A 13,266-nucleotide genomic window follows, 5' to 3' on the forward strand; every position below is an offset into this window, starting at 1 on the left:
AAGCATCATTAAATATAAATCTTACAAACGTGACAATCTAAAAAGAAACTTCACAACTGTAAAAAATAATTTAATTGTGTACAATATTTTTTTCAATTTTTATATACACCAATTGACGAAAGATTATTCTAATTCAACACAAACGTTTTAACACATGTTTCCTACAAGTGAACCACATCTACTCAATGCTAAGAATACTATGTTGTATGATTTGTTTCCGAAAGTCCACCACTAAACAAGAAAATTATCCTTTTTTTTCCACAAAATGTCACACATATCGCAACATGAATGGAGTGGATTAGGAAATTACTTAGCGCAGATCTCAGGACAAGAAAATTTACGAAGCAGTCAAATGTAATGAACCGACCAAGAATCGTCGCATTACATTCCCAAAAAGCCACAGTAATAAAATCGCAGGCGAAGCGTCACAGTCACTCCCTTCCCTCACAGAAAAAAAAGTGTCACTCCTCACCCAAACCCACACCTTAGGGTTCCTTCCTCAGTTCCTCTTCTTCTCCTTTTAACCCAACAACAAGCCCTCAGAAAAAGAAAAATCCTCATTCCCCAAAACACCCTTCGCGCACCGCATGGCGAAAACGAGGCCAGGCAGAAAGGACTTGGACTCGTACACCATAAGAGGAACCAACAAGGTCGTCCGAGGTAACACACACAACCACCCTTTGCGTTTTCCTCGTTCAAAACACTTCCTTTCCGTGTTTTCGTGGCTGCCCATGATGTTTTTTTGAGATGGGGTTGTCGTTGACAGCGTTTGGTTCTTTGGTGCTGCAGCCGGTGATTGCGTTCTGATGCGGCCATCGGACACGTCCAAGCCCCCTTACGTGGCGCGCGTGGAGAAGATCGAGCAGGACAACAGGAACAACGTGAAGGTGCGTGTGAGGTGGTACTACAGACCCGAAGAGTCCATTGGGGGTCGCAGACAGTTCCATGGTGCCAAAGAGCTTTTTCTCTCCGACCACTATGATGTGCAGAGTGCGCACACCATCGAAGGCAAATGCGTAGTACACTCTTTCAAGAACTACACCAAGCTCGAGAATGTGGGTGCTGAGGATTACTATTGTAGATTTGAGTACAAGGCTGCCACTGGGGCTTTCACTCCTGACCGTGTTGCTGTGTGAGTTCCTCTCATATATGTTTTTCTCTATCAATAATTCGATTTTTGTCCTACGAAAATTTAATGCAGAAACACGTTTATGTACATTGTTTTGATATACATTTAAGTCTCTACATTGTTCCTTCTAAAGGATTTTTAGTCATTATAAACGAATTAGTACTGTTTTTACTATTTATATTTTAACAGAAACACGAAATTTTAGTATTTGTTTTTAGTCTTTATAACAATTGTAACAATTTAATATATTTTATTATGTGTTTTAAGTCTTTATAACAATTTAATATATTTAAGTATTTGTGTTTTAAGTGAAACTCGAGATTTTACACTTTAACAGAAACACCAGATTTTAGCATGTGGTTTTAGTCTTTACAGCAATTTAATACATTTTAGTAGTTATATTAAAGTCGAGATTTTAGTTTTAGATTTTTGGGCTGTATAAGCATTTAATACGATTTTAGTGTACTAATATGTTTTCGGTCTTTATATTTGAAGTGTTCTTACTTCTAGTACCTGATGGCGTAGTCAAATTGCATATTTTTTTGGTTAATGTAAATAGTAAAACCCTATTAAATTTTTCAGGTATTACAATTGAAATTTGGGATATGATGGGGGATGCAAAACATGTCTTCCCAATTTATGTAATATGTATTTGTTTTGGGTTATTAATTGTGTGGAAGGGGATTTTGGGATTTGGAACTAAAGGTTTGTTTTTTTGGCTTGTGTTTTGAAGGTATTGCAAGTGTGAGATGCCATATAACCCGGATGACCTCATGGTACAATGTGAAGGGTGCAAGGATTGGTAAATCAGTGTGTTCTGCCTGGATTTATTTACTAGTATTGTGCTTGTAGTTTCGAATTTATTTTTGTATGTTGAATTTGAACATTGGATGCTATTTACTGGGTTGAAGGAATCATCAATTATGTGATCTCACCACCTGCAGAATGAGTGGCCTAAAGGGTGTTAGAAAGTTGTAAGTTCTATTGGAAGCTCATGGAAGCTCATGTATGGTTCTAAAACTCTTGTATAGAACTGCATCTACCTGTGCAAACCCTTTGCATGTTGGTCTTGAAAAGGCATTTTACTTGTGAAGTAAAAGTAAAACAAAACTAAGAAGAAACGGGTGAATATATAATGCGTTGTACATTCACTTGTGACTTCTGAGCTTCACAGCTGAAAGTTCAGTGACAGATGAAATTTATGTCTGCCCGAAAGTGTCATTGTACTTGTGTGGGGCTGTTTTGTTATAATGACTATTGGTTCTGTCGTTTCTTTTATTTCAATATGTGCGTGAGCCAATAGAAATTTGATGATGCTGAGGCTTATTCCATCTTTTGATTGTTTCCATGCAAGTGTTGAAAATTATACTTGGAAATGTATTTTCATATAATGTTTATGAAATACGGGAGCTGCAAATTACTTCATTCATCATCAACATAGAACTTTGTGGACATAACTTCTATGTGAATTGACGAAGAGTTAAAATCTAATGAGTGTCAAGAATCACATTCTTTACATGTTGAGTGTCTCTATATGTTCTATAGAACACACATTTCAATCTTTGTAGGTTTTTTGTAGGTATCATCCTGCTTGTGTGGGCATGACCATCGAAGAAGCAAAGAAATTAGATCATTTTGTGTGTTCAGAATGTTCATCTGATGACGATATGAAGAAACCGCAAGCTACGTTTTCTGCATCGCCAGGAGCCGATGGCAAGGTGATTTCTTGTATCCAACACCAAATAATTGTTACTCACTGTTCCCAGCATATGACTGAGACATTAGTTTTCTATTATCTAGTTTCTGGCAAGGATATGGGGAGGGAAATGGGACACATTGCTGAAAAAGGAATGAGTGATTTAACATATGGTCTAGAATTTGAAGTTTGATGGGGGAAAAAAATCTCTTCAAAATTTAACCCTTAGTACAGCTAGTTTCAAAAATGACCATAGATTGTAGCTAGTTTTTCACTAGTTAGTGTGGACTGAGACACATGAACAAGTACTGGGCATGTGTAAGTTAACAATATCATGTGCCAACATGTGCATTTCTCTCCTGTTTTGATACCAAACTTTGCATAGTTCAATCTTATTTGTTGTCCTTAATCTGAAACACTGTGCATTGTTGGAATAAAAAAGTGGGTTGGCTAAATGTATACCTATGTTATTTTTAATTCTTGTACTGTTGTCTGGCAGGTATGCATTCTTTTGATAGTCATTGGTAATGTATTGAAGGCTGTAATTGATATCATGTTACACACTTTGGTTTATGCTTTTCACTTGGCTAATCTGCACAAAAATACTTTTAACAGTATTTAACATGATCAACCAGCATATTTATTTTGTTCACTGCTTGTCTTGTATCAATTACTATTGAACTTTTGGAGGTTATTTATTCATGATAAATGCAATTTCATCATCATGTCTGTTTTATGGTAAACTCAAAGTTAAAATGGGACTTTGATTATATTCTCAGATGCCCTTTTGTTTGAGAAAGTGTTTGAAAAAAACAAACTTTCGAAACCAATAAGCAAAAGATAAGTGCCCTTTTTGTAATTATGGGTAAAAATTGAATTTTTTTTTTCTCAAACCAAATGGGGTCAGAAATAGTTGATAGACATAGTTGGTTCATTGTTGAAGCACAGTGAGATTTGCTTTTTGGATTGTGGTTTTATATTATTGGGTTTCAAATTTTGAATTTTGCAGGTGGAGCCCAAGCGGCGAAAGAGATGACCATAATGCAGTAGTAACCTTGTTTGGAGGCGTGAGTGACTCTTGCTGAATTTGGGTGGCACTCTATGGTAGCTTTTGTGTGTTGTACAGCTTCATCTAGAGGCTATGAACATTTCATTATGTATCTGACTTAGCTTATATTATGTATCTATTGTTCGTCTTAGATTTTATAACTCTGACATTCCATCAAGTGTTTATTATTATTATTTCTTCACATTATGACATCGAAACCTAAAATACTAAGCACAGAGAATCGGTTAGTTTTAAATGTTGGTTCTTGTTTAGATCTTAGCTTTTTGTTCCTCACTATGGTTCTCCACCTTTGTACAAATTTCAAAAATTAACCAAATGATTTTTTTTATTTGGTGTTTGTTTGGTTTTGCAAGAACTACAAAAGGAGCGGCATTAAACTCTTTGGTTTAAAAGATGCAATCGTATAGAATAAAGAATAAAAAAATATCTCTCTAGGATTATGATGGTTGAATTCAAAAATAAAGAATAAAAAAGGAAGAAAAAAAAAAGACAAAAGGATAAGCTTGCACACTTATTGCACGGCACAACTGTTGCACGACCTTCTTGTCCATGCTTATCAATTACAAAAAGAAACCAAAAACAGTTACGATTTCGTTTTTTTTCCTGTAATGGGCTTTTTACTGTCTTTTATGTATTTGTGTACATTATTCTTCTGTTTTGTTACGTGGGTGAGTTTTCATATTTATATGTTGGGTTAAATATGTTTTTAGTCTCTCAAGTTTTAATGAAATTTGGAATTAGTTCTTCTTCGAAACTTTATACCAATTTAGTCCTTTATCTTTAAAAATGTATGAATTTAGTCATTTTAATCAAATTTTGTTAAGTTTATTTGACGTTTCAAGCGCATTTCATGATAGTATTTGAATTGTTTATACCATTTGGCATATTTTCGCTTCAATATTAATTCAAATATTATCATAAAATACGTTTAAAATGTCAAATAAACTTAACAAAAATTGGTAAGAAGGACTAAATCCACATATTTCTAAAGATGAAGAATTAAATTGGTATAAAGTTTCAAAGATGGACTAATTCCAAAATTTACTGAAACTTGAGGGACCAAAAACATATTTAACCCTTATATGTTTACTGTGTGTTTGAGACCATCTTTTTCCGTTTCTTTGCATCAATGCATCTCTTATTCTCTATATTTCATGAATGTAGTGAGTTTGAATGTGTATGAAGCCAGAACACGCCATATCAATGGCGTGTCCGATATGCGTTCTGTATCTGACACGTATCGATACTAACATGCATATATACTTGTACGATACACGTGTCAGTAAAGTGTCCAATTTAAAAGATATTTTTTTGTCTTTGACATGCTTTAACACGATGTTAATAACTACAAATTCAATGATTTTCTAAAACACCCATAAACTTATAAATTTATCACATAAGTATTTATTATGATTATAAAAATAAGGAAAAATCTTATATGATCACTTTTTTCTCTTTTCTGGATATTAGATAAATAGATTAGATTCATTTTTTTATTAGTTGACAATGAGTTAGTTAAAAATTTGAAACTAAGATATATATATATATATATATATATATATATATGTATATATATATATATATATACGTTGTGTCTTGTGTCCTATATTTTTTCAATTCAGTGTATCTTCGTATTTGTGTTGTTTCTATGTCGTGTACGAGTCTATGTGTCTGTATTCACACTTTTTAAGTGATATGTTTTTATAAAAAGAATTGGGAGAAATTTGTGCTACTATTAAGACGCAAATACTTTGTTCGCATTCTTTTTATTTTATGATTGCAAAAGTTCTATAAAAGATTAAGATTCATAATTTTTTGTAGAGTTTTAAAAATGTAAAATGAAAACAGACACTAATGTATATAATCAATTATATTAGCTTATTATAATTGATTATATTAGTTGATAATCGATTTCTTAATAAAATTTTGAAAATATTTTTGTAACATCTCAATGAAATAATCAATTATTACGTCATTTAACTGGTTAAATGCTCTTCATTAACTAATTGAACAAACTAATTTAATAGATTATAAAAAGAATCTAATCAATTATATAATTGGAAACATTAAAACTAAAAAGTACTTTGTTTTAATCGGTTATTTTCTTGTATAATCAATTATATTATTCTTAAAACCTTTTTAGCACAATTTAACCGATAATTTAATTGGTTAAAAATGATAAATTTCATTTTGCACTGTATTTTAGAATTTTAACAAGTATTTTATGTGAAAGATTCAAACAAAAACAAAAAGTTGTAAAATAATCATAGAATCTTCAATATCTTCAAACATCATCTCTTGAAATTTTGGAGGATTTCTTCGAGATCAACAATTTCTCCTTTTTCTTTTTGACATCCCACTTTTGGTCTTCACTTCAATGAAGATTTTGAACTTTGATATTTGGCTTTCTTTCAAATTTTCACACATATACAAAGTAGCATGCAAACTCCCCTTGCTATGAAAACTCCCTCTATCTTAAAGCCCCTGCATAAAATTCAAGGAGATAAAAATAGTAAAGAGGCTTGGAGTATAAAAACAAATATGTTGGAATAATCAATTATTTTCATCTGAAAACAACCGGTGCAACTAAAACAAACTTTAGCCAGTTTAAAAAATAACTTTGTTTTCTATTCATATTAACTTTTACTTAAACAAATATGAATTTAAACAAAATCAATCAAACATCTAAAAAAGAGTCTGGCTAGCTCGTTTTGCCATCCCTAAATACCCTTAATACATTACATTTTATAGTTTTCATAGTTTAGGTTCTCAGTTCCAATTTTTTGGATTTTGGGAGAAACTTGTGTTGTAAAGACTATGGTTGTTCAAGACAACATTGTGAGAAAGAAACATCCAATTCTTCACTGTATTAGTGCTCTTGAACCATTTTTTACATTCCAAATTTAATGCAATTCAATTTCCATTTTCTTTCATTGTTTTACTATGGATTTGTTACTTTCCAGTCCAATTTACATCTTTCATTTACTATTTTGAGCGTTTACAACTTTAGTTTTCAATTTTTGCAATTCAAAGTTTCATATAATGCTTTCATACCCATTTTCCAGTTTTGGTCCAGAAACATGTTCTTGGTTGATGTTTGAGTGATTTTGATCTTTGCATTTTACCTATACTCAGTTTTTGGATTCAAGATTGAAATCTAAGGAGTACAATGTAACCACTTTAATCCAATAGTTCAAATTGAATTTTGGTAGCAAATATTAAACCCATTCTACATTGATTGTTTTGATCAATTCTTTGTTTCAGAAGTTGATTAACATTGTTATAAATATGTTTAAATGTTAAAATCCCGATTTCATGCATTGCACTCTATTTAGACCCATTTAGTGCATAAAACTAGTTCGTTGTCAAAACCTTATGCATCAACTTTGTTTACTTTACTATCAAATTTTGGTTTAAGTAGTGATTTTGAGAATTTTGGGCATTTAGGAAGTTTTAAACAATTCTCGTACATATTAGCATTAATTGAAACATGTTTCATTCATTAGTTTAGCATATTTTACAATTTTACTTCATATAGACATTTCATTAAAGACTTAGTGCAAAATAGGGTTTCAGTTAGGCCTTTTTACAAATAATTTTAGATTCTGCATTTAGGAATTGTTTTATGTAGGATTAAGACCTAGATCATATTTCATTCATACATTCATGTTGTTTTGCATCTAAAAACCATTATAGCATCATTTAAATATTTATTTGAGCACTTTTCACATTCATCATGCCACACAAACACGGTTAAATTTTTAGTATACATATCTGCATTATTTAAGCTTTCTTACATTAGTTTCATTCATCATTTTAGATTAGTTATCATGTTTTATAGTTTTCAATTTGATTAGTTAGCATTATTCAATTTGATCTATTTGATGGTTATTTTGAAAAATAAAGTATTTTAAACTAAAAGGGAACTAATGTCGTGTAGATAGTCAAGTTGGACAACTTATTCAAGTTAAGTTGGGAGTTAAAAGTCTCATACAACATTGGGCAGCATAATCGTTGGGCGCCATTCATGGGAACCTAGAGAGTGACCACCAAAGGTCCAGAGCGTCAGGCACCACCCTGGGACTGTTGGACACTCCCAAGTCAGTGGTTCAGGCCGTTAGGCACCACTTTGGGACCGTTACATTAGTTTCATTTCACATTGAGCACCAGGGCATCTGGCATTGGGTGCCACCATATTTTTGTGTTTTGGGCAGTCTCAGTAAAATTTTAATTTTCGATTCATTAACAATTGGATGGAGCTGCAACTTGATAATTTGTCCTAGACGTATGAGTCTTCACTTTAACTGTTGGGATCTTTGGTTAGAGAAATGATTTTCGTTGTTTTGATATTGTTGCAACCTAAATCGTGACTGAAACTTGATAGCTTGTCCTAAACATATGAGTCTTCACTTTAATTGTTGGGATCTTTGGTTAGAGAAATGATTTTCGTTGTTATGATATTGTTGCAACCTAAATATAAATAGTTTTTATAATAGTTTTTCGTTGTTATAATGATTTTCGCGATGGGATGACTAACTCCAAAAATATAAATAGTTTTTAAAATAAAATACATTATTGGGAATCACCAACATAATTTATTTTGGAAAACTATGGAAAATCATAAAATAAAACATGTGGTCTGCAAAAACTGAATTTTGAGTCCGAGAGTCGGTTACACCGTAGGGAAAGGTACTAGTATCCTACCACACCTGTTGGAAGGCGATACCTTTAACTACATATACAAAGATGATGTGATTTTCAAGATGTTTAATTATCCCAAAAATGCTAAGAAAATAATATAGAAAAGAAACAAAAATATTTTTAAATTTTGTGGGCCCGACAAGGATAATTCCTCGCTCATGTGTATCTCTACTCACAATAGAGAATCAAGGTTACGTAGTTCTTTAACTAGTTTTTTTTTAATTTCTTAGGAAAATTTAGTTTTCAATAAAATGTGATAAAAATGTTAGTTTTAATAGAGTTTTTTTGTTGCTTTAGTTTTATTTCTTTAGAATCCCCTTTGTAGAATAAAGTAGCTTTGTTTGCCAGCATGTCTTTTAATTTTGCTGAAATTCAATTTTGAACCCCTAACTTGTTTCTTTTCTAATTTGTAGATCAGTCTCGGCTGCCTTGGTCAACTAAAGCTTTGACCAGCCCTTCTCTCATCAAAACGCACATTTCACTTATTAGTGTCTGATCTAGTTTGCAGTGCTGATCAAAAGAGGCAAGCTCTCTGCAACACACGCACCAAACCCAATTCTTCTACTGCAGCCCTTGATGTCGAAACTTGATGGGAGAGAAAGCTGATGCAGGAATCCAATCTGAGGGAGGCTAATGAAGGCTCTGATCATGATCAAGGGAGGTGATTTGAAGATCAAAATGGAGCATGAAATGGTGGAGTCATGATGAACGAAAAAGGAGAAATCAAACTGATCAAAGGTGCAAAACTCTTAGTTTAAGATCAGTGATTCTAGATTACGGGCAAAGGAATCCATAAGTTTTGAAATTGTTGAAATGCCAAGAAGGGGGGGGGGGATTGAATTGGCTAGTTAAAAAATAGGATGTCTTTTAAAGGTTTAAAATTGTTTTAAATTGAATCAATTTGATCACCAAGTTTGGAAGCAAACACCTTTGGACAATACACTTTCAATTGATCAAAAACAGAGTTAGTCAATTGATTTTACTAAACAAATGATGTACTAGTATCAATCGATTGAATCAGAAAAATAGTCGATTGAAATACTGGGAAAAATTTAGAAATGCAGATATGTGATTTAAAACAAGAACAATTTAAAAGATCAATCAAGACAGGTTCCAATGAGTTAAACAAACATGGTCAATGCTACAGATGCCACCAAAACACTCAAGAATATAAAAATATATGGTTTAAATCCAAATTCTTTAAACTTGAAATGATAATGCAAGAGAGAAGGGTTAGAGAAGATTGATGCACAAGATTTTTATACTGGTTCACTCAAACCTGAGCTACATCTAGTTTGTCAAGGCAACCCGAGCCTGACTTTGCACTACACTAGTGCAAAATAAGCTTTTTATACCTACATTATTATACCTGTTCAAATCCACCAAGTATAAAACAATAGGTGAACAACAATTTTATAAATAACGTAAGATCTTTTATGCCAATTATATTTTCAACCGGTATAAAAATTAATGCGGTGGCATTTTCGTAATATTGAAAAAGATTTTTTATACCGGTTATAACTAGAATTGGTATAAATTTCGAAATTATATATATATATATATATATATATATATATATATATTATTTTTAATTTTAAAAGACATATTATACTTGTTGACTTCTAACCGGCACAGTATGTTTCCCATTTCCCATTTCTTTCGTTCATTCTCTTTCCTTAACACGGTTCTCGTTTCCAACATAGTTCTTCATTGCTTTGTCGCTCTCACTTTCCAACAGTCACCATGTGAAGTCGTCACCGTGCGAAGTCGTCGTCATTGTGCGAAGTCGTCGTCACCGTGCGAAGTCGCCTCATCACCGTGCGAAGTCGCTGTCATCGTGCGAAGTCGCCTCGTCACCATCACGTGTTGTTTCTGTGCTCTTCGTCTGCTAGCATCACTGTCGCATTGTGTTATCTTCGTTGTCGAAATCACTTGGTCTCATAGTCTGTGTCGCCCTCACCGTCCATCTCTTATATGCATTCTCCATTTGAAGGTTAGCATTTGAACCCTAACCACACATTATTGTTGTTTTGTTGAATGAGTGAAATTGGTAGATTTGTTCCTTTGCAGGAGTTAAGTGTGATTGATGTTGGAGTGAAAACGGCCCAGGTTAGTTTTGGTTCTTATTATTCCTATTATAAATTGCTTAATTGTTCAATTTCTCCTAAAATTTGTTGCGAAATTTCACAATTCTCGTGCAAGTAAAATGTCATGTTTTTAGTTTTATGATTTCCTTTTGTGTATGTGTTTATTTATTTATTTTTTACATTTTTGTAATATTAAATATGGTAATATTTTGTAGAATTTTCATTTTCTAGATATTTTTTTGTAGTGAGGAGAATGTATACTTCTTTTGCAAGAAGTTGTGCAGTGATGGAATAGCAAAATTTGAGGGATCTGGTCTTTTTTATGTCTTCATTTCCAATGAAAAGAAACAGGCATGCTCTATTTCTTCCTCTGGTTGGTGTTGTATGTTCACTTTCTAGTTCAAGGTGATTCATGGAATAGAATTGTTATTGTGAATAGTAATTTTGACACTCTTTGTATTTGAGTTTCTTTTGTTTGATGTTTTATTGAGTTTTTTTTCGTCAATTGCTTTTTTTTTCTGTTCTAAGATATAATTAATACCTTGCTTACTGTTGCTAAATAGTGACCGGACAAAGTAATAGTGGGATGGGGAATAATTCTATGGCTCTTGCACTGTGCAAGTTGAATGTGAAGGAAAAACATGTCAAAGTTTTTGATAATATTGTCAGTATTTATCTCTAATATATTTTGCTTTCTTCCTAGTTGTGTAATGCTGACAAGCAAACAAAGTATTATTTGCATGTTCAAGTATTTATCCATGTTTTTTCTTACCACTGCCACTACATATCTGATTGAAGAGTTTTCTAGCTACACTTGTATAACTTTTTGCAAAATTAAAATCTTTTTTTAGTCAATTTGTGAAGTGTTTGTCTTAACTTTTGTAGATTCCACTATGGAATCAAAAGGCTAGCAAAAGAGCTGATGGGGTGATTCTATGGGATTATCATGTAATTTGCATTCAGGTATTTCCTAATATGTATTTCCTTTCCTTTTGTTGTGGTGGCTAGTTTGCTAGGTTGTGAAAGCAGTTTATTTTGATATCTAAATTTCTTATCATAGGGATCATTTGTCATACTTTTGTGGTGTTTGCATTACAGATAAAACAAGGAAATGCCCCTTCACTAGTATGGGACTTAGATTCAACCCTTCCTTTTCCTTCACCTCTACCCTTATACGCGTATGAAACTATACGACCGTCTTTTCAACTTTTTTTCTGATTATAAAAGGCAAGGCACTTTCTATTTTATTTTGCCATTTTTTTCTGCTCTAATCGGTATTTTGGTGCTTTATAGTCTTTTTGTTGATGTTTCTAACTTGCAGTTGATAGAAATGCAAGTCCAGGCTTATATGTATCACATGATAGTGGCTACTAGCCACATTGTTTCTTTTAAGAAATTAAAATTTATATATGCTAGTGTTGGTGATAGTGGCCTAATTGGTTTCATCATTATGTAGATTTAACATGGGGTAAGACACAATTATGTCCTACAATACTACATACTTGTCCTCCTGTTATTTCTTTTCCCTAAATGCAACAAGGCTTTTCAATTACCCTACGAATCTAGGATTACAACAATATTGAAGCTTCCATGAGTAGTACACCATAGACAATAAAAAAGTTATTGTTTTCCCAGATAAAAAAATTGTAGAAGGTCCGGTACACGATGTTCTCTTCTACTCTCATTAAGGACTGCATAAACTATGCTCTAGACATAACCTTAGTCTCCTTGCTTCTACTGATTCCTTTATATTAGACCCATGGAAACTACCAAAAGAAACAAAATGCCTTACAATGTAAGAATAACGGAATTAGTGGCTAATTTTTTTGGAGCTAGACATGCAAATAGTACATATTTGTATTTGAAATGAGTGAGCTAAGTTATAGGAATCTGTGGCAACACATTTGTAGAAATGATGTTATGTACCAAAGGAGCTTTGGATTTCTTAATGGGCTTTGTCAAGATCCAAGTCTTAACCATCCAAATTGGTTGAGACCAAACAAGTTATGATACAATTTATTCACAACTACCACCATAGCCATTGAGTTTCATTCATATACTGCTGAGAATAAAGAATATAAATGAGAAAGAAAAGAAAGATTTTTATTGAATAGGATGAAAAGAACAATAAATAAGAGAGAAATCTCTCCTCCAAGTGTTTCTCCTTCACAAAAGATTTCTTCTTTCACAAAGAGCTAATGCTCAATCTACAAATGAATATAGATTTAACTCCCCCTTTTTCCTTTACATTCTCCTATTTGTTTAACTCGTTAACTCCCTACCTAGCTAATAAATATCTTAACTATATTAACTAGTTCCCTTTTTTTTCCATAGCCCTGACACTGGATTGAATTGGTTGGCCCCTTATTAATGAAGCTTAGCCACTGGTTTAGTTTATATTATAATTGTATAAAATTATAATTGATTTTGATGTTATCTTAGTTACACTATTTTCTCCTTTACCAAATAAGAATAATTAATTAGTGATAAAAGTAGAAAGTAGGACAATATATATATTTGTATTTAGTTTGCATAGACTTTAAACGTTTCTATTAAAAGTGGTTTATTATTTATTAGAACATTT

At 32.4% G+C, this 13,266-nt stretch overlaps 1 protein-coding gene across 7 annotated transcripts; it reads left to right on the top strand.

Moving 5' to 3' along the window:
- Positions 1-305: 305 nt before the first annotated feature.
- On the top strand, positions 306-4,075 carry LOC114168243 (chromatin remodeling protein EBS). 7 transcript variants are annotated; one of them, XM_028052993.2, is made up of 6 exons: positions 306-660; positions 767-1,132; positions 1,863-1,931; positions 2,041-2,103; positions 2,709-2,847; positions 3,835-4,075. In XM_028052993.2, the coding sequence occupies exons 2-6, from the start codon at positions 807-809 to the stop codon at positions 3,859-3,861; spliced, it is 624 nt and encodes a 207-aa protein (XP_027908794.1). In that variant the 5' UTR covers positions 306-660; positions 767-806; the 3' UTR covers positions 3,862-4,075. The 7 variants fall into 7 exon arrangements, 5 of the variants coding, with proteins under 5 accessions (XP_027908794.1, XP_085524568.1, XP_027908795.1 ...); XR_014986120.1 differs by having other exon boundaries at positions 329-660; positions 790-1,132; positions 2,698-2,847; XM_028052991.2 differs by having other exon boundaries at positions 331-660; positions 790-1,132.
- The last annotated feature ends 9,191 nt before the right edge of the window (positions 4,076-13,266 follow it).

The sequence above is a fragment of the Vigna unguiculata genome, chromosome 11, assembly GCF_037176805.1.
Source record: "Vigna unguiculata cultivar grain cowpea cultivar isolate G323 ecotype 2 chromosome 11, ASM3717680v1, whole genome shotgun sequence".
Taxonomy (NCBI): domain Eukaryota; kingdom Viridiplantae; phylum Streptophyta; class Magnoliopsida; order Fabales; family Fabaceae; genus Vigna; species Vigna unguiculata.